The sequence below is a fragment of the Electrona antarctica genome, assembly GCF_951216825.1.
Source record: "Electrona antarctica genome assembly, chromosome: 5".
NCBI classification, from domain to species: domain Eukaryota; kingdom Metazoa; phylum Chordata; class Actinopteri; order Myctophiformes; family Myctophidae; genus Electrona; species Electrona antarctica.
Genome location: NC_136810.1, coordinates 37,317,761 through 37,345,253, shown reverse-complemented (window position 1 = coordinate 37,345,253; position 27,493 = coordinate 37,317,761). Strand labels below are relative to the sequence as shown.

The 27,493-nt window shown below is 43.4% G+C and overlaps 1 protein-coding gene across 2 annotated transcripts; it reads left to right on the top strand.

Moving 5' to 3' along the window:
• The first annotated feature begins 138 nt into the window (after window positions 1-138).
• Window positions 139-26,547, top strand: ppp6r2b (protein phosphatase 6, regulatory subunit 2b). 2 transcript variants are annotated; one of them, XM_079500532.1, is made up of 27 exons: window positions 139-300; window positions 506-561; window positions 1,704-1,878; window positions 4,329-4,479; window positions 4,598-4,696; window positions 4,921-5,107; window positions 5,494-5,631; window positions 6,011-6,076; window positions 6,346-6,458; window positions 6,570-6,683; window positions 6,873-6,993; window positions 8,441-8,602; window positions 10,028-10,246; window positions 11,459-11,523; window positions 11,621-11,736; window positions 12,511-12,596; window positions 14,422-14,499; window positions 14,972-15,069; window positions 15,169-15,226; window positions 16,256-16,377; window positions 16,502-16,677; window positions 18,411-18,567; window positions 19,293-19,378; window positions 19,501-19,711; window positions 20,511-20,534; window positions 22,150-22,296; window positions 22,496-26,547. In XM_079500532.1, the coding sequence occupies exons 4-27, from the start codon at window positions 4,352-4,354 to the stop codon at window positions 22,527-22,529; spliced, it is 2,805 nt and encodes a 934-aa protein (XP_079356658.1). In that variant the 5' UTR covers window positions 139-300; window positions 506-561; window positions 1,704-1,878; window positions 4,329-4,351; the 3' UTR covers window positions 22,530-26,547. The 2 variants fall into 2 exon arrangements, with proteins under 2 accessions (XP_079356658.1, XP_079356659.1); XM_079500533.1 differs by lacking the exons at window positions 506-561; window positions 20,511-20,534.
• The last annotated feature ends 946 nt before the right edge of the window (window positions 26,548-27,493 follow it).

Here is a 27,493-nt window from a genome sequence, read left to right as displayed (position 1 = left end):
TTATGTATGTAAGTAAGTAAATACATTGCAGACGGCAGACGCAGTTGTTCCGACTGAAGAACCAAACGTAACTGCTTTGGGGCACAGACTGAATTCGTCTTGTCGCCGATATCGGTGTAACACCGGGCCTCCGGTTGACCTGTCAGTAAACGCTCCGAAGAATCGCTGTTCCTTCGTGGATGACGAGAGAATAAACGACGTGATATGAGGCTGGTGCACTGGTTTGTTAGCTAAACAAATCTCGTTAGCATATGTATATTATACGTTAGCCAGATCGCTAGCACCGCCAGCCAAGAAAAGGTAGGTCTGAGTCAGGACGTCCGTGCAAGTTAATACAGGAGGCTAAATAACTGAGATGACATTACCGTTTGTGATCCGCTAACGTTTAATATGCGAAGTAATGCTAGCGTCGTTTGAAATGGTTTTGAATTGGCACTGGCAGATAAGCTTAATTTGCGACAACGATATTTATTTAACGACTCAAATACAGCTGATTTGTTTTTAGCACATTAGAGAGGCCTGGTCTGCTGGTCATGATCATGATGTAGCAGTGGATGAAAGGTAAATCCCTGAAGTGCGTACCGTCTTCAGCTAAAACACCTGTTTGTTTAGCCAGCTGTCAATATAGGTGATGATGATAGGTAAAATAATGTGAGACATAACCATATGTAACGTTTCGTCTATTATTGGGGAGTAGCTTACGTATCCCTGTCTTTGAAACATATAAGCCTATATGAACGATGACGATGATGTTTATGAATGCATTATGCACCCGTTCTTGTGCAGGGTATATTTACGGTTTAAAGGTCCCCTTTTACTGTTTAAATGCATGGCATGTTATGCATGTTAAGCAGTAGCACTTGGACGATCCAAGGGATTTGCTTTACAAGATAATGGAGGAGGGAGGAAGGAGGATGAGGTCAAGTCCACTGAGACGAACGCTTTACTTTGGAAATGGTCGTAATAAAGCTTTATCGCTTCAGGCTTTAGGGTCTGTCGAGGTCAAGGTCACTCCCCGGTAGCAGTGGTCAGTGACAGGTCTTGACTGAATCAGCATGTTGTGTGATTGCTCTTTGTTGTTGATTTTGGCCTATAGCACTATAATGACATCATTCTAGTGTAGCCTACTGTCTGTGTAGTAACCATTATGTCATATGATGCCAACAAATGCATTCCTACCCCTTTCAACTCATCGATCAGGCTCATTTCATCCCCATGAGTGCACATTGCCTATGATATGCAAGCATATATTCCTATCGTTTAATGGTGTTTTACTTTGAACAGTTTATTACCATATTATATGATCTCCTTCTGTAACTTCTAATAACAACTGAATCCCCCCCCCCCCCCCCCCCCCCACAGGATAAATAATGGTCTATCTATCTATATATCTGGTAGCCTATAGCCTAGTTAATTTTTACAGACCCTACTTTTCTGATGTGTTTTCTGTGAGTGCACACATAACTACCATATAGTCACAGAGTAAGCTTGATCATTTCACGGGCTACTCACAGTTAGGCCTACTAACTGAATTAGAGACCACCGCTTCCTGCTTATTTGAGTAAATTGGAAGTCCTCAATACACTGTAGTAAACGGTTTCTCCCTCCGTTTGGCTGTACTAACATTGCAAGATGACAGCGCAGTTTAATGGAAAGAAATCTCTTTACATTCATCTCCTTCTCTCCTGTTTTCTCTCTTGAAGGCATTCTCTCCATATAGTGTGAAAGAGTATGAGTTAGTGCGTTTGGTATGAGTTTGTGTGCAGTGGTTGTGTGTGTGGTACGATTGTGCTGAGTCTTCCACGTCTTCCAGGCCACTGAGGCAAATGTCTGACTGTTCAACAACAACCGACTGAGGATTTTACTCCTTATTCAGAAGTAAGAATTCTTGGAACTATAGGGATGCACAATATTGACATATACAGTATCCCCCATAACCGATTAATTGCATGCAGTCAAATTGATCAATATACCAATATTGCTTGATAAAAAGAGAAGGATAAAAAGAGAGAAGGATCCGGGCACACAAGGTTAAAAAATGAGGAACGCCTTTATTGATTTAAAAGGCAACTGCCAACATGTTTCGACCTAACAGGTCTTCATCATTACCAATATAGCATTCAAAGTTTCCAGTATAGGTTTTCCTTATTAAAAAAGAAAAACGCATGTTATAAACATGACACTGATTTCCAAGTGTCTGCAGCATTCACTATTGAAGGAGATGAGCACAAATCAACTTAGCAGAGTCAATGCCTATGCCTTGCAATATTACCAACGCATTCAATGAGAGCACACATAATTCATAATTTCCTTGCAAGATATCAAAATGATTGTCGCCACCAGCCAGGCCTGAAGGCATGGGGAGAGTATGTTTTGCACTCTGTCCGTCCGTCTGTGTGTCCGTCTGTCTGCTGCATACAGCTAATCTCTGGCACCGTTGGCATGGTTGCTGACAAACTGTGCACACACACTCCCTGGATGCCAATTCCGAACCTCTGCCCCAAATTTTCCAGAATGGCCTGTTGTAGTGCCACCATGAGGCCGATCTTTGCTATACACATTTATTTATATTACTCCTACAGATATAGATTTTTCATATTTCATCCTGATTGTCTACAATTGACATCTAAAGTTTGCACGACTGGCCTGTTTAGAACAAAATACCGCAAATCATGTCCGATTGCAGTGAAACCCCCACTAGGCTGAGGAAGAAATGCCACAATTTTTAAGAATAAGCCTCATGGTGACCAAGAGGCCAAGTTGTGTCTTTACCTATAAACTGCACTGATCTGCGTAAAAGTTGGTATGCACACTTCAAATCTGCCTTTTATATAGTGCCATTATTAGTCCTTCAGATTTTATCCAAATATCACGTAAATTGTTAAAAGGATCCCTGGCTAAAAAGACAAATATGTCTTAAAACATTATACTTGCACTCTATAACTAAAATTACAAAATAATAACACCATAAATATTTCTATTTCTTTCATAAATAGAGAATCTTTCGCTCAATAGGGATTGCTCACGTCGCAAGGTGATGATGTCATATGCATATGTGTGGTCTAGCCCTATGGAATTATGGAATGCATATGCTAATAAAAAACAACTTAATACTTCCTAAAGTTAATATGAGCATCAAAGCAATATTTAAAATATTTTTTATTAGCACGTGCATTCCATAATTCCATAGAGCTGGACCACACATGAACATATGACATCATAAAATTGCGACAGGAGCAGTCCCTATTGAGTGAAAGATTCTCTATTTATGAAAGAAATAAAATATTTAAGATGTTTTTATTACATTTTTGAGTGGTGTAAACCACTCCTACAACTGGCTTTGTTAGTCTGTCTGTCTGTCTGTCTGTCTGTGCAGAAAAAATGAGCATGGTTGCTACGGTCACCCAGTTCATCCGGGTGTGATTTCATTACGTCAGACAACAGCTGATCAGTCTATATAAGACCTTACACCATTCAGTTCACACAGGTGTGATTTTTTTAGTAATAGAGGGCAATTATAATGTTTTAAGACATATTTGTGGTATTAGCCAGGGATCCTTTTAAAATCGGTACACGTGATCTTTATATAATCTATTGGGAGGCGTCATAGATAATATACCGGTAGAAACCTAGATACCTCATTTGCCGCTGCAGTTCATTGGAGCGACATGTAATCTTATGGAGGCCGCTATATTGGAGTTCAATATGCAAAATTAAAAGGAATCAAACAGCAGGCGACGCTGTTTTTTTCCTAATTTTTTGCCGATGGGTTCCCAGATTGAGGAACAGTTTATGCCACCTTTTTATCATTGCCCTATTATAGCGCCACCAGGAGGTACATTTTTCCAAACATCACAAACGTTCGCGACCTGGTGGAGAACTGTGCTCCGAGGAGCACTTTTGTCCATCGACCGATAACAATATAATTATTATTAACAATATATCATGCAAATCCTACTTGGAACCACCTTTTTTATTTTATTTTAATATGCCCATTGCCAAATGCCAATGAGAGATTCATTGCTCACCCCATAAAACCTCAACATTGTTGCTCTTTCCCTCTAGTCTGTCTACGCATGACTATGTTCAAAATAATATATTTGAATAGGCACAGATTAGGAGGACATTCTTACATTTTCTCCTGTGATTACCATATTATGGTGCTCAACATCACTAAGCCTAGCACCCATGGACAGCACTTTCTCAGCTCTTACATTTATGTGCATATTATTAAACAAATCACTTGTAGTGTCAGTTAGCCTACCTTTGCTGTTAATAATGTTTATACCTTACCACTAACACCACCATCACCATCTTTCCACTTCCAGCTTGATTGACTGTGACATAAGCCATGTTTTGGAAGTTTGATTTGCACACGTCATCCCACCTTGAGGCTCTGCTGGAGAAAGAGGATGTCACGCTCGCTGAGCTCATGGATGAAGAGGATGTCCTGCAGGAGTGCAAGGCCCAGAACCGCAGGTCAGTTTGGCATTATAGACGTTACTAAAGGCAAAATACTGTACACAATGTGCTAGTGATACCTAGTGTGGTGCCATTGCTAATTTGTACCCTCCCTACTTGTCTTCATGGTTTGTAGGCTCCTCCTGTTCTTGTCTCAGGATTCCTCCATGCAGGAGTTGCTCCGTCTCATCACTACAGAGCCCCCTTCTGGTGACGAGGAGACAAAACGCTTTAAGTAAGTGATTTTTTTTAAAACATCACCTAGAAAAAAAATGTGTCTGACCCACTGACCTGCATCTTCTATTTTCTCATTTGCATAATGATGATTGACAGAGGAGGTGTAGAAATCACTTCATAACCGAGGGACCAAGCCAATTAAATCTTTCAATAATGCATTTTATAGTGTCAAAATAAAGTTCTGTTGGCTGAAATCAGTATTTTTCACTTAATTTATCACAGGTATGCAAACATAGCCTGTGAGCTGTTGACGTGTGATGTGGCGATGATCAATGATAAGTTAGGTAATGAGGAGCCCTTACTGGAAACGCTGTATGCCTTCCTGGAGCAGCCATCCCCACTCAACCCCTTGCTTGCATCTTTCTTCAGCAAGACAATTGGGAACCTTATCTCACGCAAGACTGAGCAGGTAACGCACACACAGTGTCACACAAAGGCATACTTCAATGCAGAGTAAAGTTCCGTGCATACACTTGAGCTAAGGCAGCTGTATTTTGAGCGCTGTGGTGCATTTTTGGACTAATTGCTGGCATTGAGAGAAAGGTTTACCTACATTAATGTTCCTGCCAAGTTCTCTTTCTCCAGACAGGCCAGCACTTAGGATGTTCAGCTAGTGTCTCACATCATCTTTGTACAAGTAATGCAAGTGCAAGTGATCTTGATTCAACTCAAGTTGAGAGCCACACTTAAATGTGTGTGTGTGTGCGTGCGTGTGTGCGTGCGTGCGTGCGTGTGCGCGCGTGTGTGTGTGTGCGCGTGTGCGTGTGCGTGTTCTCTGGTTGTGGTTATTCTTAGGTTATTAGTTTCCTACGAGGGAAGGAGGGCTTTCTCTCCCTGGTCCTGAAGCACATTGACACGTCGGCCATGATGGATCTGCTGCTGCGTCTCATCAGCTGTGTGGAACCAGCTCCTCTCAGACTGGAGACTCTCAATGTAAGACTCTCAATGCTTGTTGTGTACGTCTTTATTTATCGGGATGTTGCGCTGTAATAAATATACATCACCCAATAACTCATTATACAACCGCAGGCACAACATCATGAGTTGCCGGCCTTCAGCGACAGTGAGTGGCTGAAAACACAGAATGAGTGGCAATTTGTTTTGAAATCTTACTTGAAATGACCAAACCTTATAATAAGTATTAGTGTGGACCAATTAAATGATGGTTGAAGTGGTCCTTTAAGACATGGCAAATAGCTAGGTAGCCTATAAATCTGAATCATCTTTATTGTCACATCACAATTCAAGTAAAAAGGTGGGTGAAATTAATAATAATTTTGTGCATATGGTAATATGGAATCTCTTTCCACAGTGGTTGAATGAGGAGAAGCTGGCCCAGAGACTCATAGAGCTCATTCACCCTGGGAAAGATGAAGAGGTAGAAAATATGTATCTGCACATACAGAACATTAAATGGACCAATTTTCTAGACTGGACCTGTCGCTGTTTGCTTAAGCGTGTGTGTGTGTGTGTGTGTGTGTGTGTGTGTGTGTGTGTGTGTGTGTGTGTGTGTGTGTGTGTGTGTGTGTGTGTGTGTGTGTGTGTGTGTGTGTGTGTGTGTGTGTGTGTGTGTGTGTGTGTGTGTGTGTGTGTGTGTGTGTGTGTGTGTGTGTGTGTGTGTGTGTGGTGCACGTGCATGTTTTTCAGAGGCAATCCAACGCAGCTCAGACCTTATGTGACATCATTCGTTTGAGCAGAGACCAGGCCAATCAGCTCCAAGAGAACTCAGAACCGGACCCGTTGCTCTCTGTACTGGAATCGTAAGTAACACAGAGACACATACATGTGCACATGTATACTTACACATAGGCCTACATACCGGTACTTAACTGGATGTTGTATCCACTAAAATGTTGTATTTGTTTCTACAGACAGGCGTGTGTGGGGCAGTTGTTACAAAACATGTTTTCGGGGCAGAGGACTGATAGCTGTATCATCAATGGCATTCAAGTTCTTCTTACCTTACTGGAGATCAGGAGGCCTGTGTGAGTGATAGTGTCAATTGTCAAAGCAGACATAATCAGCTGGTGGCTACATGTGGATTGTATCTGACAAATTGACTGTTATGACCTCATCTCCACATGGCACATTGTGTAAAAAAATAGTTGTAGTGATTAATCTACCCAACTTGCTAGCTACTGGGTTTTATGGTCTCGTGTGTTTCTGTGTGACAGAGTTGAAGGCCTGATGGATGCTCAGGGATTCGAGAGAAGTTACACTGTCAACAGCAGCATTCTACTGGCCATCCAACCCCAGCTCAAGCACTTCCACCAACTGCTGCTGGAGCCACCCAAGGTAAACAGCAAACGGAGTGAGAATTCTAATAGTTTTCTCAAGAGTAGCATCATCACATTTTCACCCGATCATAACATGTTCCTCAGTCATACAATAAATTCAATAACTGAACGTCTCTCTGAACGTCTCTCGTTAAAAAAACACACACACACACACACACACACACACACACACACACACACACACACACACACACACACACACACACACACACACACACACACACACTCAACGATGTGGCCCATTGTTAACTTCTAGCCATGTATCTTATAGATTTGTCATGGCGTATTTCTAGTTCTGAATCGTTACTTTTTTTCCTCCACAAAAAGTCTAGAGGAGCATTTTGTGCTCCTACCTGGGTTGGGAACTGCTGTTGGTTTTCTATCCTACCAGAACTGCCAAATGAACTACATTAGCTTAATATAATATGTAGCTGTCCAATCAGGGATGGTTTAGGCTTGGTTTGCCTGAGGAAACGCAGCTAACCTCCAGTTAGGATAAAAACCCAGCATTACTAGGGAGCACGCATGGACCAGGTTGGGTAAAACACTACCTTTGGAAATTGGCACTCAGTAACTACCCTGTATTTGTAAGCATTTTGTAAAAGCTATTGTGTCGTAGTTTTGATTTCGTCAAGTAAAACTGACGAAAGAAGTTGACAATGTCGTCAACAAATAAAAACTAGACTAAAATAATGTGAGGAACGGCCCGGACGGTTAGCTCAACCGTCTTTCATCCTATCAATAAAGGTGGAAAAAGGCAAAAAAATATATCTTAAAAAAAAAAATGTGAGGAAGGGACTAGTGGAGAAGAAGTCGTTTTATGTTTGGTTGCATGCAGGTGTCACGTTCCAAAAATAGCTGATCTACAAGCTCACAACTCATGTTGTGAGCTTGTAGATCAGCTATTTTCGGCAAGTGTAAAATCAGCCATTACGACACCATCAAGGCCCGCCAAAATACATTTTAGACTAAACTGTAGATTTAGTCGACTAAAATCTTATGATATTTAGTCGACTAAAACAGGGGTTCTCAACCCGTGGGTCGCGACCCCTCGGGGGGGTCGCCAAATTATTTTAGGGGGTCCCCAAATCAGCTTGTAGATCTGCTATTTTTCAATAGCTAAATTATAACATAATGCTTAAAACACCAGAAGGGGTTCCCGCCCAAAATGGGTTAAGGTTATTGTAGCAGTCAATTTATATTGGGGGTCGGGAGGGGGCGGGGCGGGGGTCCCGAGACATTGCCAAAGCATTTCCGGGGGTCCCCGGCCAAAAACGTTGAGAACCCCTGGACTAAAACTAGACTAACACTAAAACATTTCAGGTGACTAAAACATGACTAACACTGAATGAAGTTTTATTCCAAAGACAATGACTAAACAAAAATCAAAACTTGCTGCCAAAATCAACACTGTTGTGTCGTGTATGTTTCTTGTTGTTGTGTAGAAAAGCCCCATGTTGACGACGCTGGGCGTGCTGGAGGAACCACTGGGTAACACTCGTCTCCACGTGGCCAGACTGGTGGCCTCTCTGTTGTACACCAGCTCTTCCAGCCATGCCGCCGTAGCGCACGAGCTCTGCCAACTCAACACTATGGACCTGCTGCTGGTGAGACCGGCAACATATACAATCACTGATAATAACCCATCACTGATAATAACCCATTTAGGACTGAGGCCGATTCTAAAAAAAACATTTCTGAAAAACCTATGTTTCTATGTCAGTGGTGCTCAACCTTTTTCAAAAATAGCAGATGTACAAGCTTGTGAGCTTGTAGATCAATAGCTAAAGTTTAACATAATGCTTAAAACATCAAAAGGGGTTCCCGTCCTGAGGGCCACTTCACCCCTTTTGCAACCAGATCTTATATTAATGATGTTTGGGAGACAAGAAACACTTTCCCTGGGTTATTATGTGGTTAATACCGTATTTGTTTTTAGATATTTTAGTATTTCAAAGTGTCTGTGATGTCATGGACACTGGTCTCACTTCCTTCCTGGACTACTTATATGAAATGGAGGTAAGGTCACCAACGTCATTTTCGCTATCACGCAATTCCAGGCGGCAGATTCGTCGCACCAACTGCACCCGGAAGTTCGGCAGAATGCACTGGAGTCAATGAGAGCTCAGTGACCAGCTCATGAACATTATTTCTGAATGACTGAGATCTTTTGTAATGTAATCGTTTCTGGCAAATAACAGAAGACATTAACACATTATCGTCTGCTGTGTAGCTTTTCGATGTGTACACTGTGTAATTTTATAGAGGTATCTAAAGAGCAAAAAGTAGGTTTCTGAACGTGCCAAGTAGCGAGACTGTCCACCGTTTCCTGTCTGGCAGCCAAATCTCGCGATACCCTCGGAACAGAAACGATACCTGCTGCTGTTTAAATTCTCAAATAAAATGATGTACTGTGCACATCGAAAAGCAAGTGATTAGAAAACAAACTGTGATATGTCTTCTTTTATATGCCTGAACCGATTATATGACACAGGTCTCAATGGTTCATAAATAATGTTTGTTATGAGCTGGTCCAGCTTGCTCCATTCACTGCTTTGTATTCATGTAACTTGGTCGTGTGACCATGACACTTCCTTCTCTAAACTTCCTTGGACTACGTTTTGTCTCAGTAAGACAGCCCTCCCCTCTCCACAAGGTGGGGTGAGTGCAGCAAAGCATTATGGTAATTGTAGTAATACAGCAGTGACTGTGAGACCGGTGTCCATGACATCACAGACACTTTGAAATACTGAAATATACCCACATAAAAACCCCAGGAAAGTGTTTCTTGTCTCCCAAACATCATTCAAATAAGATCTGGTTGCAAAAGGGGTGAAGTGGCCCTTTACGTGTTAATTGTAAATAACATGAAAGCAACGAGTTGTTAAGATAAAGTAAAATAAAACAATATTAAGCCCATAATAGAATTGTTTCACAGAAGATCAGACTCAAGCAGTTACTGTACAGTACACGTGTGACATTCTGGATCACATGATGTTGAGCTTGTTGAAATGTACACATTCTCCCCCCAGGACTTGTTCTTTAAGTACACTTGGAATAACTTCCTGCACCTCCAAGTGGAGCTATGCGTCGCTGCCATCCTTAGGCCTGCTGCCCACGAAATGAGACCCCAGCCTGTGCTGGGATCCCAGGACCAATCCATTCCTCCTCAGGATGTCCAGCAAGAGCCTCCGACTCCAGACACCCCAGCTCTCCCTGAAAACTCTGCACACAACGCCATGGTTTCTCACGTAAGTACCGTATAGGGGCTACCGTTCAGCCAGTTGTATTAGATCACTGTTTCCTTAATTCTTTAACTGCCGAATCCGTGATATCACATATTTCAAATTAGACCCGTTGTCTGCCGAATACGCCATATCACATATTTGATCACTTTATATCAATATGAAATGGCTACGGTTCAAACCAACCTTTAGTCCTGTCCCAGTTGCTAGGCATCGCCTTCGTCACCCCCAGCACCAGGATTTTTGCGCACGGCACCCATAAAGCTCCATTCAAAGTAGGATCATCTCTGGCCATTATCTGTGATTTGTGATTTTGTATCGCATCACTCTCGACATTACTATTTCTGGCGAAAGGTAAACATTGTAAGCTACTGCTAACACCAAATTGACATCCATCCGTGGCAAACGAATCTTCTGAGTGACACTGGGCGAAAAATCCCCTCTGACGAAGGACCCGCAGGTTGGCCACCCGAGTCAGTCAGACAGGGCCAAAGGCTAGAACGTCGACACGGGATTAGGGTGTAGGCAGCAGGGTGGGAGTGAGGACCTCCAGGGAAGACACAAGACAGCAGCAACAAGTCCACGACGTAACCGGGAGGGACACTCCAACAGGAACATGAACCAGGATGCCGTCACTGGAGGGAAAAGGGACCAGGTTCATTGACCAGGCGGGGAACAGGAACAACACGTTGACAGGTCCCCGGTCAATCAACTTAAAGCAATCACTGAAAAAAGTTTCTTGCATACTTCGGTCCCTTGAGTCGGCTCAGCGCTCCCCTCGGCACATAAGGCCAACCACAGCGAGAGAGACACTTGTTCTGCCGGGTTCAGGAATGGCTTGTTCCTACTGTCAGAGTACGACCCATTATGCAGGAAGTTGGAACACACCAATAAACCAATATAATAGGTAACAGAAGTACACCTTCACAGAGGGATCAAAACTGTAACTTAGAACTTGAACAAACACCCGGGAAGGATTGACGACGAACCAGGAACCAGTCTCACAAACAGGCCGTAAGAGAGATGGGGGGAGTATAGGAGCAGAGTTACAACAGGGCAGCAGTATAGACAAATCAACAGAGAGCGCCATCATTATCGCAGGTTATGATTGCTGCTCGGCGGATTCGTCTATAGGGCAGGGCAGCCAGAATAGAGGAAGATCGTGACAGCAATGTGTCTAATGTGCATGTTGTATCTCTCTCTCTCTCTCACACACAGCTGTTTGAACGCTGCCAACTTGTCCAGAGGATTCTGAATGCCTGGGAGGAGAATGATGTGATGCAGTGAGTGAGCTTGTGCAGTTGTGTTTTATAACATTCCCCAGGAAATGTGTACTCTGCAGTCGTCTGCATGTGAATGTGCTGCTGTTGCTGTGTTCAGGACAGGAGGCGGGATGAGGAAAGGATACATGGGACACCTGACAAGGATCGCCAACACGGTGGTACACAACCTGGATAAAGGCCCTGTTCACACCCAGATCAGCAGCCTCATCACAGGTGTGTGTGTGTGTGTGTGTGTGTGTGTGTGTGTGTGTGTGTGTGTGTGTGTGTGTGTGTGTGTGTGTGTGTGTGTGTGTGTGTGTGCACACCGGCACGCAGATAGCACATACTCTACCGTCCGCTACGTCGAGGCACACACAGCTAATAGCACCACTTTTACTGAAAAACATTCCTCCATTTTCTGATAATTACTGTAATGATCCTAAGAAATGATTGAAAAATCACACCCGTGTGAACTGAGTGGTGCAACTCCCCTCTCTCCCCCCCCTCTCTCTCTCTCTCTCTCTCTCTCATTAGCAGGCAACAGTGCAGCACTATCTCTCTCTCTCTGTTTCTGGCACAACAGCGCCACTTTTGCCCCTACTGCTACTCATAGTCACATAGGTTAACACATAGGTTAACACGGACATAGTCACATAGGTTAACACATAGGTTAACACGGACATAGTCACATAGGTTAACACATAGGTTAACACGGACATAGTCACATAGGTTAACACATAGGTTAACACGGACATTGCTGTTCCTTGGAGTGGTTGCACCACTCAAAAAAAATAAAAACAACAACAACCGGCATATGCCAGTTTTCCACTGTGTGTGTGTGTGTGTGTGTGTGTGTGTGTGTGTGTGTTTGTGTGTGTGAGGAAATGCAGCAAACTTCCACTGTGTGTGTGTGTGTGTGTGCGTGCGTGCGTGCGTGCGTGCGTGCGTGCGTGCGTGCGTGCGTGCGTGTTCTAATACTGCTTTGTGCTTTGTGTTGTGTGGTTGCAGCACTGCCAGGCGACTGTAGAGGGCGCTGGGAGAGCTTTGTAGACCAGACCCTTTCAGAAACCAACAGGAAAAACACTATAGACCTGGTATACATTTTTACACAGACACACATTTGTATCTTTTGATCTATCAATAAAAATATACGGTAGGCCTATATCTGAAATATATTGAAATATATTTTTCCTCACTGTAATGTTTGTATCAATAGCCATAATGTAATTGCGTTATGTAAGCTCTCCTCTATATGGTAGTTTCTATTGGTGCTGGCATTGTCAGCCATTCGCTGCAAACATGCAAATTGAATGCATGCACAGGATGCATTCAAGTCAATGTGCAAGAGAAGTTTGCACATTGACTTGACACGGATTAACTTAGTGGTAGTGCGTTTTAACATATTTCTGAGCTTCTCTTTTTTTCAAAACAATACACCACCGCTGGACTGGTTTATCATCTAAATAAATCACTCGAGTCGTTTCTTTTTTTGTTTAGAGGTGGAGCAGTCGATACTGCATGCTTTGTTTGGAATGGAACTTTTATCTACACACACTTGATGTAACCATTCACAACAGGTTTCCAAATCCTCCAAATAGGCGATCTTCAAGCGAAACAGTTTATTTATCTATTTGAAGCTTTGGCCATATATCATAAATAAATTGTTGAATCTTTGGACTTCACAATTGTTTCCGACTTGTCCTAAGTTATTACAATTTTTCTCAATGTACCTGAATAATTGTGTCAGTATTGTAAGAGGACGTATGTCCTCTTTTGCCCGGACAAGTCCTCTTTTGGGGGGCTGTCCGGGCAGTCCGGGGGGGTTTTATAAATTCCTTCAAATGTCCGGGATTTTACACGTATCGCCTGTAGTGTATCGCTACGCTCACAGACCATTCAGACCAATGTGTATTACAATGCACGTTCAATGGTTCGTAGTGGAAACACACTGTGAGAGGTGGACTTTCAGCCCGAACCCCGGAATGTGTATTATTCATAACTCTGCACTACCACTGGTCCCGACCGCAGATCAGAGAAAGGCTCGCTGGCTGCTCCGCTGTCTGCAGATAGACTGACAGCGGAGAACTATCTCATCATTGACATGCAGAAAAAGTAGGCTACTGTTTTCTTAGCTTTGTGACTGACCAATGTGAAGCAGATTGTATTGTCTGCAAAGGAACTATGTGTCTGTCACAAATAAAAGTTCTGTCCTGCAAGCCCATGTCATGTCAACAACACAGACAAGGCAGCTGTGCGCGCGGTGAGTCCTGCAAATTATATTGACCCAATATTATTTTGTACAACCTAGCAAAGCATAAGATATGATGGTTTGGAGAATAGGCTGGTCTCTCTTTTTACAAGAGATAAGCCATTGCACACAGGTTCTCAAACTTTTTAATTTCAAGGACCCCCATAACTCTGAGAGTAAAACCAAATGGACCCATAAGAGTCCCATTTGATTCCATTTGTACAGTATCAGAGTTAAAAGTTATAAAAGGGTCCATTTGGTTCCATTTGTACTAGTACACTCTCAGAGTTACAGACCTGTAAGGGTCCATTTGGTTCCATTTGTACACTCAGAGTTACAGACCTGTAAGGGTCCATTTGGGTCCATGTGTTACAATCTCAGAGTTACAGACCTATAATGGGTCCATTTGGAACCCCCTCAAGGAACCATGAGGGTCCCTGGATCACACCTTTGAGAGCCACTGCTTTAAATAAATACATAACTAATAGAGAGCAAATTTAGGAGCATAACTTTTTTGTTATAGATTATTTTGACATCTGAATTTTATTCAAACAGAACCGCGCACGCACAACACTGTTTATTATGTTCTATATTCATATTTAAATTATAGTATCTGTTCTGTTCATTGATATTTAAGTCTTCAAGTAAAATCTTTGGTTTCCCTGTTCAAGGTCGGCACCCGTAGCCTGCGCCACTCATCTGAGGATGACATGGAGAGTCCATTCCCCAAAGAACTGACACTCCAGCAGGTACATAAACACATATTGTGGGCTGTATTTTGCGTGTCTTAAGTACCAGGTCTTATTACTTAACTTAAGACCTGGAGGCGTGATCAATGCCATTTGGCTATTCTGAGTGGCCAAAGAGCATTGACCACGCCTCCAGGTCTTAAGTTAAGTAATAAGACCTGGTACTTAAGACACGCAAAATACAGCTCACAGTCTGTTGACAGCTCCCATCTTAAGACTGCGCATGCACCTGAAAGGCAATAGGTAAAATACTGATTCTGTAACTTGGGGTGCTCTGTCGTGTTCCTGCAGTTCAGCGGTTAACCGCACTAATGTGGATATTGTCAGCCACATGTCACCTCTCTGCCTTTGCCCTCCTGTCATTCTTTAACAGCTTATCCCGATAAATTAGTAATGGCAGGCATTAAACATAATCAGTTTTTATTTTGGTTATTATTATTATAACCTAATTGAAGTGTGCGGATTGCTTTAGGTCTTCTCTGACTACCAGATCCAGCAGATGACAGCGAACTTCGTGGACCAGTTTGGCTTTAATGACGAGGAGTTTACCGAACACGATGACAGCATCGGGTAAAATGATAACAAACTACAATGTTAGTGGTGCTGCTAGTGCTATTGTGCATGTGTACTAATTTTTATTTTTTTTTAATTATTTAACTCTTGTTGCAGTGCAACATTTGACCGGATTGCAGAGATCAATATCAGCATTGATGCTGGCCATGACAACGTGAGTACGGACAATAACCTTCACTGCTTTTCCTTCCAATGTTTTTTGTTTGTTTGTTTTTCTCCCTAATTGTATCATTGTCAATTCCCTCCGTGTGTATACTCCCCGTCACTGCTGCTAACCCCTACTCGTTGGTCTTGGGGAGGGTGTATACAACCACATGCTAGTCCCTCTCAGTTCCTCCCCCTGCTGAACAGGTGCCCTAACCAACATGTACAGTGTCCATGATCAGAACAAATCCATACTCCACATGGCATTCAGACAGATGACAGTGAGATGATATTAATCTAAAAGACGGACTTCCCCGCATGAATCAATGCAGTTCTGATTTAAAAAAAGTATCGGATATCTATTTTACCTCTGCAGGCGAGTGTGCAATTGTTCAATAGAAATGGTTCTTTATAGGTATTTGCCAAGTAGGCCTATAGGCTATAGCCTTGAGCTTGAACTTAAATCAATAAATGAACGAGTTGGTTATGAGAGTAGCCTATACTTTATAACGTTCAGTCCGTTGACATTGCTGTCAAAATTAACTGTTCTACAAGCTCATGCATCGCGGAGCACCACGTTCACTGGATCAGTGTATTTTGCAGGCTCTAATGATGACGTATTTCAGATATTCAGATATTTCCTGTTGCCTTAAATGGTGTGGAATGGGCATGGATGTTCCATTAAACCAGGCAACACCAGGCGAATCGCTTGGGAAAGAGGCGAAAAAGGTACACCGGGCGATCCGCACAAATGCACTGATTACACCACCTTCGCTGAATGACACGGGAGCTTATCGCAGCTTGATTGGACGGATAAATACGATATAATTCATTACGCATCTCATTTACACCTGCGCGTAAATGTCCGTTGTGAATGAGGACCATTGTGTTTGTTGGAGCATCCAGCTAACTTTACTGAATGGTACTGCTGCCATGTCACCCCTTCCCATCCAAGCAAATACTGCTTGACTGTCTCCATTCAAGTACAAATGTGAATGATATTTAAAACATTATGCCTGTTATGCTGTGCTGTGTACAGGCTAACACGGCTGTGTTTGAGGCCTGCTCTAAAGAGAAGATACAGCCCTTTGATGATGACGAGGAGGACATCTGGGAGGAGAAGGAGATCGACTATGCAACACAAACAAAGTCCCGAAACAGGTCAAATACACCAACCTCAGATGTACAGTTGCACTCACGTTCTTTCTTTTCTTGTTTTGTGTTGTGTATGTATATCTCTTGAGTATGCATTTGTCCTGACAAAATTATTTGACTGTGCATGAAGGTTTGGTGGATCACGGCTATCGCAGGGGGACACAGGGAACAAGGCCCAGGATGGAACACTGGTCTCAAACCCGGAAGCCTCTGTTAAGACGATGGGCTCAGGCACAGAGGAAGTGGAGGTGCCTAAAGAATTCCTGGATCCTTTCTCCAGCCAGAGTCTGACCGATGCCTCCGACAGTGAGACACACTTATAATCTGTGTACTTTTTTTTTAAAGATTTATTTTGGGGCTTTTTTGCCTTTATTTGTCAGGACAGTAGGCTGACAGGAAATGGGGAGAAAGAGAAGGGGCGTGACATCAAACAAAGGCTGTCGGGATTTGGGAGTGGAACCTGTGACACGCTGTCAGGCGACACTGAGCCTAGGTGCCTGGACCGCTGCTACAACAGCTGTCCTGGCCCCTGGACCGCTGCTACACCAGCAGTCCAGGCCCCTAGGCTACACTGAGCCTAGGTGCCTGGACCGCTGCTACACCAGCAGTCCAGGCCCCTAGGCTACACTGAGCCTAGGTGCCTGGACCGCTGCTACAACAGCTGTCCAGGCCCCTGTCAGGCGACACTGAGCCTAGGTGCCTGGACCGCTGCTACACCAGCAGTCCTAGGTGCCTGTGTACATTTATAATGCTTTCATTGTGCCTCCCTTTGTGTTTGGACTTAAGCTGGAGTAAAACATGTTCAATGATATGGTGTGGTTAGAGCTGGCTGAGTTATGCAGAAAAAAGTATTTACATACAAAACGCCCTATATGAATATTGCTAGACGATAAACACTAAATATCAATACACACACGCACACACACACACACACGAGCCTGTGCGTGTATGTGTGTGTGTGTGTGTGTGTGTGTGTGTGTGTGTGTGTGTGTGTGTGTGTGTGTGTGTGTGTGTGTGCATGCACGCGTACTAATGTGTATGCATGTTAGTAGGTTGCAGCATACTCCAACCAAACATATATGCCTGTACACCAGGGTTCCCCAATTAATTTTCCTCGAGGGCCATATTTTGACTAGGGCACCAGGCTGGGGGCCGAGTCTGCACGCGTGAGGTCGAGGTCTTGCCCTGAAAATTCATTTTCAGGGCAGGACCCCATTTGAAAAGGATGCCCAGTTTGACATGCATAGGCTACTGACCCCCATTTAATGCCATTTTTTTTAAATTCTTCCGCGGGCCGCAAGGGGGCGCTCCGCGGGCCGCAAATGGCCCGCGGGCCGCCTATTGGGGATCCCTGCTGTACACAGAGGCGTCTGGGAGAAATGCGAGGCCCTGTGCGATATGTCAGGGGGAACAATGTGCGCGCGCGTAATTAATACTTACTTACACTTCACTCGAGTGACGAGTCGTTTTGTTTGTGAGCGGGAGCGGTTGTGCACTCAACTAGCCTGGCTACATTTGTTCAACTTGTTTTTATTTCGTTTCCATTGTGTGTATAATTCGACTGCGTTGCGCGCTGGCGCGGCCGATCTACAAGCTCGTACGAGCTTGTAGATCTGCTCTAATTCTGCAGCACAAGCTAGCACGGCACTGCGCAGCGCAAAGGGGGACAACAGGGGACCCCACGACCGGACGGCCGGGCGTTGCTTAACGGGAGGACGAATAAGTGACGCCGTTTGGGAGGAGGAGGCGACGCGCGGCCGTCGGAGGCCCCCCTGGGGGGGGGGCAGCTCCAAGACGACCGCAGCAACTGCGAAGGAACGGGCTGCGATGCGATTATTGTTTCTTAAAAAAAAAAACACTGCCTAGCGCGAGGCCTCGCATGCGCGAGGCCCTGTGCGACCGCACCATTTGCACTACCCTTAAAGCGGCCCTGCCTGTACAGACATATCATGCTGTTGTGTCATTTCATTTTGGTTGCACTGTTCTCCGCAATGTGTCTCTCATATAGTTTGTGTGGTGCTCTGCATGTATGTGCCCAGGTTCTGGCTGGGTAGCTGACTTTGGGGAGGTGAACTCTAAGGCCCCTGCAGCAGGAGGGGGCTTTGCAGCCTGGGACAGTGTAGCCCCCCAGCCTGCAACCACAGAGACGGAGGAGAAAGGGTGGGCCAAGTTCACAGACTTCCAGCCTTTCTGCTGGTAAATCGGAGTGTATTGTCAGTGTCACTGCGTGATGTTAGTGTGTGTAGAAGAGAAAGAAATTGAGAAAATGTTATATTACACTTTGAATTTGATAGACGATCTGGGGTTACACCAAAATCTGTTTTTGTGCATTCGTGTTAAACGTATGACCTGTTTATCAATGCTTCACCACCTTGCCTTCTTCATCCCACAAATTACACAACCATGCCCCTGGACTCCCAGGCTTTCCTCACCCTAACCACTAGAATAGTTACCAAAACCATACTGAAGGTGGGGCCTGTACCTAGTGAATATGAAATGAAATATGTCTTAGCTATAAAGGAGGACAGTGTAGGAACTGCAATGTTCTGCTATCCCTGGTCTATGTACAGTTATAGTTGCAGTTATATAACCACAATGGAAACAAGTCCCCAGGACCTTTTTTGTATTATCTTTTTAGCCTAAATGTCTGACTGTACCTTGTGCTGTTTACATTTCTGACAATTACAGTATTTAATCAATCAATCAACCAACCAACCAACCAACCAAACAGTAGGTCCACATAAGCATGTCATTCCCAACTCTGGACTCCTGCTAGATTTGCTTCTTATCTTAACACATATTGTATGAAGTTTACATGACATCTCAGGTGTAATCGAGTCCCCCGAATGAGACCGCTGATGAATGAAAACCAGTGATACTCAGGGCCAGATAGAGTAACTGTCACAACATGTGTTCCCCAGCTCTGAGACGGGGCCCAGGTGCAGCTCTCCTGTGGACTCAGATCTCAGTGGCTCAGCCTCAGACAGAACCAAACCAAACCCCAACCGTAAGTCGAGTCCTACAAATGGGACACTCAGAAAAAAAGTAATTCTCTAGAGTCTAGATTACCGCTATCTCCTTTCTGCTCACATGGAAACGTGCAGACTGACTCCTGTCTCTCTATACTAGCATGTGTATGGAGCGTCTGTGTGGCAAGGAAAGCTCCCCTAGTGGCGTCGGACAGCTCTTCCTCGGGCGGCTCAGACAGCGATGAGGAGGAGAACAAGACCGAGTCCGTCTCTCTGGAGATGGTCACCACAGAGACCATCACCACGGGCGCCGGCAAGGAGACCATCCGGCTCACAATGGACGCCAAAAACGAGAGAGCGCTGTTCACCAGGTATTACCCACATAGGAATTATAACCTTTTTCCCACCCTCTTTGTCTTTGGGGATAAACTGTGTGATTGTTTGATTATTTTTTTTACAACAATTCCCCTTCTGCCTTAAAGGACCACTTCACCACTTTTCAACCTATCTTCATATAATAGGTCCTAATAATATAATAATAATAATCATGAAAAAATGGCGCAATTCTTTTCTACTCGGTCTGTGTCTCATAGGAGGGCTATGGGCAGTTCAGAAACCGTCTTCCAGTGACATCATCGATGGGGAATCCAAGCTAATAGAAACTGCAGGCTTTCTAGTCCTGAAAAGTTGCAATGCGAAAATGGAAGCCATCGTTCTCACGATAATGAAAATCTAAACATTTTTGTAAAAAAATCTTGTTTAAAAAAAATCTGCCAGTGATGTCACTGGAAGACGGTTTCTAAACTGCCCACAGCCCTCCTATGAGACACAGACTGAGTAGAAAAAAATCATGCCATTTTATCATGATTATTAGTGAGGACCTATTATATGAAGATAGGTTGAAAAGTGGTGAAGTGGTCCTTTAATGGTCTTGTTTTGTCCTAATGTTTCATGTGGCACCCAAACCAGAACCAATTCCTCTTCCTGTATGTCCAACATACTGGCAATAGTGTTTCTGAGTTCTTGAGTATCTTAAGGCTTCCTCTCCTTTTCTCCCCAAACTGCCCAAATTCTGCTCTCCCGTCTTTCCTATTGTTCCGTCCTCTCCCTTTCCTGTTTGCCTCCATACCGACCCCCCCCCCCCCCCGTCCTCCCCCACCCTGACTCCAGAGTATTCACACCTGCAGTCAGCGGGTATGTAGAACTCCAGCTCTGGAGTGTGGAATGCTTTCAGGAAATCTTGGGGTCTAACACTTGATACATGTAGAGATCAGCCATTAATATTTCTGTGTGTGTGTGTGTGTGTGTGTGTGTGTGTGTGTGTGTGTGTGTGTGTGTGTGTGTGTGTGTGTGTGTGTGTGTGTGTGTGTGTGTGTGTGTGTGTGTGTGTGTGTGTGTGTGTGTGTGTTTGTGTGTGTGTGTGTGTGTGTGTGTGCGCAAGCGCGCATATGTTAGTGCACGCTGACTGGTGTGGAGCTATGTCAGCTGTGCTTCCAGTGCCGGAACAGTGTATGCTGATGTCAATGTGTGTGTGTGCGTATGTGAGTGGGCGTGTGTGCATGGCATGCTAACCATGTGGTTAAGGTGTGGTCTTAGACAGTGTTGGGAAAGTTCATTTATTTTATGAACTAGTTCAGTTCACAGTTCAGAAATGTAAAAAGGAACTAGTTTAGTTCATAGTTCCTAATTCAACATTTTGAACTAAAGTTCATGGTTCCAAAAAATGAACTATTTTAGTTATTTTTCGTTCGTTCGTTCTTTTTTTTTTATATTATTGCCACAGCCCATAGCCATATAGAACCGCAGACTTTATTGAATAAAAAAACCCTTGGGGATTAATAAAGTGACAACTTTTACAATATCTCCATTACCATTATCCAAATTAATTCCTTAATATATATATAGTTTTTACATTTTGGGGAAAAAAATAGCTCTTTGCAATGTGAAATGCCACCGAATTCTTAATCCTTTTCCTTGTCTTTATTATGGGCCAACTTGTGAAAGCTGCATGCTTTAATTGTGAAGGGTCTCCGTTCTTACAGCCTACAAGCTCACAACGCGTTGCGGACGGAACGCATTGTGAGCTTGTAGATCAGCTATTTTCAGCATGGAACACGTGTACGACGAAGAATAAATCAGGCATCACTGCGCTTCTGTGGAGGGAGGGAGATATATTTTGTTGGCCGAACGAGGCGATCATGTATGGACAGTTGGACACATACGACATACCTCATTGACGCAAAAATAACAAGCAATTGGAATCTATTTTTCTTGGCACATTATAAACACGTTTACTTTACCTCCTCAGTGTTTGGGTCGGGACATGTAGGACTGTATGGCTGCTGTCTGCGTGCATATGCACGCTGCACGCTCCAGTGAAATTGTGCGGCTTGAGAAAGATTAGTTAATTTGTGTTGGATAAGGGCTTATTGGTGGGTTTTCCGCTAGATATTAAGGACTGGTTAGGGTGTGTTTTAGCGGGGGGTTCGCCTGGAAGGCTCACTCACTCTTGAACGAAGTTGAACGTGAGAAAGTGACGTTCACACACGCCAGCCCAGAAATGAACGCGTTCAAAATGACGTTCATCAGGCAGAAATACAGTGCGTTCAGTTCACGTTCAGCTGAAATAGGAACGCGTTCGTGAACTATCGTTCTTTGAATGCGTTCGGGTACAACACTGGTCTTAGATGAGATCCAGCCGTCATCAACTTAACACATGCAGTTTGCTCACCATGGCCTGAGTTCGGATTGGCAACATTCTGAAGAGGTTTCCCACGTTCTAGTTTTTATAATACTTATCTTTTTGCAGTGACGCAGACAAGGTGTTACCAGATGGACTCTCTGCCAAAGACAAAGGCAAAAGTAGCGAGACAGAGAGTGAGAAGGGAAAGACGACTGGAGGACTCCCCAGCAAAACCACCACCACACCGACTAGTCAGCCGGCTGCAGTCACAAAGTAAGTGTGTGTGTGTGTGTGTGTGTGTGTGTGTGTGTGTGTGTGTGTGTGTGTGTGTGTGTGTGTGTGTGTGTGTGTGTGTGTGTGTGTGTGTGTGTGTGTGTGTGAGTGAGAGAGAGTTTACGTGCGTGCGTGTGCGTGCATGTGTGTGCATTCATGAATTGAAAATCTAATAGTTTCCCATTTAATTTCCTTGCAGAGAGACACCACCGTCTGCTAACGGACCGGTCTAATGCTGCGGTACAGAGACATGCACTTAAATTACCCTTGTCTTCATTCAACACACACCGCATTACCGCCTTCTCTTCCTGTTAACAGTCCTCCCACACCTTTTGTCTGCATTCACAGAGATACGATACAGGGGAATGGGAAGTTTCAGACAAACCGGAGAGGAAAAAGCCCTCAACAACATACATTTTGAATACACAATGTGATGTGTTGCTGCTTTTTTGCACCCATGTTACCCATTCCTCAGTGACATCACTAATCACTATAGGTCAGTGTAGAAGAGAGCATTGGGCACGTTTTTAAAACAAAAAGCAGTATTGCCCAAAAGACCCTTTTTTTTCATGGAACTTATTACACCATACTCGTATTTGTAGTGATGAGGGGAGATAACACAGCGGGGGGGACATTCGTAAACTTCAGTTCCCAGAGCACCACTACGGTCCACAACTGGAAACATTTGTGGATTCCGGACACATCTGAATTTCATTTGCATCCAGAATGCACCCCTGAGGTACTTTTCCAACACAGAATTGGACTGTTTACAGTAACAGATGGCAAGCTGTACGACGTGGCTAAGCTTACGAGCTTTCATGCCAGGCATGGCATTTCTCTCTCCCTAGCATTCTAGCCAGAGGGTTTCGTAGAGTAAACATTTGAATGGATAGTAATCTGAGACATTTTTCATAGCTCCCTTTTGGCATACATGCTACAGTATGAGAACCATTTGTAAATCCTCCTCAAATGTTTAGCCTTTGATCCAGCAGTGGAACCAGAAGCGGCCCATTTTACCAGACTGTCAGAGCACACGTAGGTTTTAGATTTGAATTACGTACTCACCCTGGGCTTACCATGCTGTCTCTCAACTCATACCCCCCCAGCCCCAGCCCCAGCCCCAGCCTCGATGAACTTCAGGTAGTTTAGAAGTGTGTGCTGTTGTCATGTAGTATGTGTAGACATGTGCACCTGTGTGCATGTGTGTCTGAACTCTGTCTGAGGTGCAGAGTGTTTTCTCAGGTCAAAAGAGAGGTATGTGTGGATATAAAGAAAGCAAAGCACACCTGTGTAACACACAAACACACACATGCACACATTCAATACACATGTGTGTACACACAACCATGTCCATACACGCACACATGTACACATAACCACACACACACACACACACACACACACACACACGCACGCGCACACACACACACACACACACACACACACACACACACACACACACACACACACACACACACACACACACACACACACACACACACACACACACACACACACACACACACACACACATCATATCACCCACAGAGCTGTTTAAATGTAATATTGTGACATTTGAATCTGTATTAGGTTGTGGCTTTTTCTTCTTGGTACCATGTTATTAACGTAATATAAATGTAAACAGTATATATATAAACATTCTATCTATTTTTGGAACAAATCTAGACGTATGGCAAAGCGGTTGTTCTGCGGGTGGCAAACGTGTGTTAATGTACACTACAGTATGTGTGTGTGTGTGTGTGTATGTGTGTGTATGTGTGCGTGTGAGTGTGCGACTGTGTGTGTGTGTGTGTGTGTGTGTGTGTGTGTGTGTGTGTGTGTGTGTGTGTGTGTGTGTGTGTGTGTGTGTGTGTGTGTGTGTGTTTGTGTGGGTGTTGTTTACTGTTGAAATGAGGCAATAATAGGTCTGTGTTTTGGTTTGAATACCCCAGCATCAGTTCCTGTTTCCTCTGCTCCATATGCTTCCTGCGTGCGGGTTTGTGTTTGGGGTGTGTGTACATTTAGAGCAGTGGTTCTCAACCAGCGGGGCCGGGGCCCACTGGCTACAAGTATTGCAAGTATATATAAGTATATACATTTTAATAATGATATAACATTCATTAAAAAAGATTATGTAAAAGCAAAATGTCATGATATTGTAACGACCCTGCAAAAGATCCGACCGTAACTTGCTCCTCCAAGGGAGCTAGCTCTCTTGGCGTGGCTTGTTGCTTGCCTGGTCTACTGAGTTGGAGATGGGGGTTCAACTCAGGCTCAGGGTGCTAAGCGTTACATTGGTGGCAGCGGTGGGATGAATGCTGGAGCGTGCCCTTGCACGAGGGACGTGAGGGACGTGAGGGACTCGAGGAGTGAAGCGAGAAGCGCAGGGGCACGCTTCAGAAAGGAGGGGGTAGTGTAATGACCCTGCAAAATACCCAGCCGTAACTTGTCCTCCAAGGGAGCTAGCTCTCTTGGCTTGTTGCTTACCTTGTCTACTGAGTTGGAGATCGGGGGTTCGATTCCACCTCAGGGTGCTAGACGTTACAATTTATACATTTATTTATTTTTTAAAACCTTGAAAATGTTGTTTTCAATGTGATACTGCTAAATAAGAACTTAGTGTACTGCATTAGTTCCATTGGATCAAAGCCGGAACACAATCGATTGATTGATCATAACATGCTCTGAAAGTGCACGTGACCACTGAACACGGCAGCCCATTTTCAAGTGGGCCCTGATCCAGAAAAGGTTGAGAATCACTGATTTAGTCAGAGTTTTGAGTTATTCGTGGTGGCTCACTGTGTCACGCATTGAAAATGGAAAATCTATAACCTAAATGCGCACCGCGGTGTGATGCATTGTGAGCTTATTATAGATCTGCTATTTTCAGTGCACAACGCCGGCACGCAGCAAAGTATAACTCACCCTTAAAGCGGCACTATGTAACTTTCTTTTAATGAATAAAATCAAAAACATTGTCCAATCTGTATTCTAGAGTATGTTAATACAATATAACTTTATTTATTCTGTCTCCCCTGCTCTTCTATTGAGACATTTAGATTGTGTCAAAAGGTCATGTCTCACCTAGACACAGAATCTCATCTGACACGAAGTTTGACCTGAATGTCAAGATTCAATGTATCCCCTGAGTAAGCAGGCAAGCTCTATTAGCTCAATGGTAAAAATGTCAGCGCAGGAAATCAGGTTCAAATCTGGGGTAGAAGAGGAAAGTTACATAGTGCAGCTTTATAAGGCTTCCATATCATTTATTTTATTTACTGTGTGACATGCTTTATTATTGGACCTTTCTTCTTGTCTCTCTCTTTCTCAGGGCAGGAGTTGAGTTTCAGCGCATAGGCCTATGAAAAATGATTGACTTAGCTCATTTTGTTTTTAATTCTCAATAGCACTTTCGAGAACGCACTTTTCAGTTTGTGTTCAGGGGCGGTTATGTATTACAGAGAGGCAGAAATGTTTGACTTGAATGAGTGACTTTTTAAAATACTGTTGTTTTTTTGCAAAAATTGTCTCTTTTGCCAAAGTGTCTTCCCACCAGTCTATAGCTGGATCTTGCAGAATGTCTGTGGGCTAGCCTCCCTCCCTTCACCCATGTCCACGAGGCTGGATGAGAAAGATAACAGATGTGGTTTTAAAAGGAATACACCGCTCATTAAGATAGATCATCTCCATGTCTTTATGACTTTATCAATCGCATTAATGATTGTGTGATTGTGCAAACATAAAAAATCCCAGCCCGCTAATAAGGTTAGTGGCCTCAAGAACTGTTTGAGAACTAAGCCTTTGCAGTGGATTTTTCAAAAGGATTAAAATAAAAGCTCTGATATTTTTGAATAGCCAACCCTAAAATCTAAAATAACACACATGCTTTCCCGGTTTTAATGGGTTAAGAGTAATTCAATCACAAATTCAGATTTTTTTATTGCAACTTAAGTCTGGTGAATTTGGTCCTCCCTATAATTGAATATCTTGATTCAACTTCAACTTCTTTTTTCTTTTATTCATTTTTCAGCTTTATCCAGCAGCATATTGATTAGAAGCGTGTGTAGAGAGACAGGAAGCTGAGAGCAGACAGAAAGGGGAGACACGCAAGACATGGTGCCGGGAGTCTAAGAACTAAGCTTGCAGTTACATTAAATAAACAATAATAGTCACATTGTAGATATACAAGGCGCAAAAATGGTACTGTGATATTTTAACATGATCAAAATACATCTATTTTGCTAAAGAAAAGAATAAAAATAAAAAACAAATACATGAGTGATATATACGTGAAGATATATCTATTATCTACAGTCAGCTATGCATAAAGCGTGACAGTGTTTGGTAGTCAATTGTGCAACGTATCCAATGTCAACAAATATCATTATGCATGCAGTCAGATATACTGTACATAAAATGTTGGACAGGACTGTGTTCTGCAGTATATATATATATATAGCAAAATATCAACAAATATAAAAATATATGCATAAGATGTGAGGCTATATCTACAGTCAGACAGACATAAATTACTGTATCTATCAGTATTACACAGTCTATTGTGCAACAACAAGATGATTAATATTACATGATAAAGACGAAGTAGGAATACAGAATCCTGGCCAGTTTTGTAGTGGCAAGCCAGTTACCACTACTTCAAACAAACTACAGAACTGTTAGTAAAGCAGTAGGCTAAACTAGGTCTGTGATAGTGATATATTTAAAGTTGCATTGTTCTTTTTACATCAGCTATTGCACCATGGTTTTACTGGCTCCAATCTGATCAAGTTTCGCGTAAAGTCAGGTCTTAAGCAGACTCGAGCTTAGTCTCAAATCTACAATTGAAACAATTCATAACTTGACTGAACATTCACAAATATGACAGCGGTGCATTCCTTTAACTAAAGCAACATAAGGGTGTTTTCCTCCCATCTAATACCTTCTTCCACTAGCCAGTGGAGGTGGAGTCAACCTTCTTCCACTAGCCAGTGGAGGTGGAGTCAACCTTCTTCCACTAGCCAGTGGAGGTGGAGTCAGGGAGGACGGGAGGTTTGGGAGAAAGACCTTCTATTTGACAACACATCACCCCAGAGCATTATAGGAGCTACTGACTAGCTCCTATAATTAAGATTGAAATGACCATATTCTTTTATTTTTTTCTTATTAATGTTTTATTTTTACGGAACTGGGACACATG

What these genes read in the sequence shown, in the direction of transcription:
- ppp6r2b (XM_079500532.1), top strand. Translation starts at nt 4,352, where the DNA reads ATGTTTTGGAAGTTTGATTTGCACACGTCATCCCACCTTGAGGCTCTG. An exon ending in GAGAGAGCGCTGTTCACCAG is followed by an intron (nt 19,712 to 20,510) that starts GTATTACCCACA and finishes CCCTGACTCCAG; the next exon opens with AGTATTCACACCTGCAGTCA. An exon ending in TTCACACCTGCAGTCAGCGG is followed by an intron (nt 20,535 to 22,149) that starts GTATGTAGAACT and finishes ATCTTTTTGCAG; the next exon opens with TGACGCAGACAAGGTGTTAC.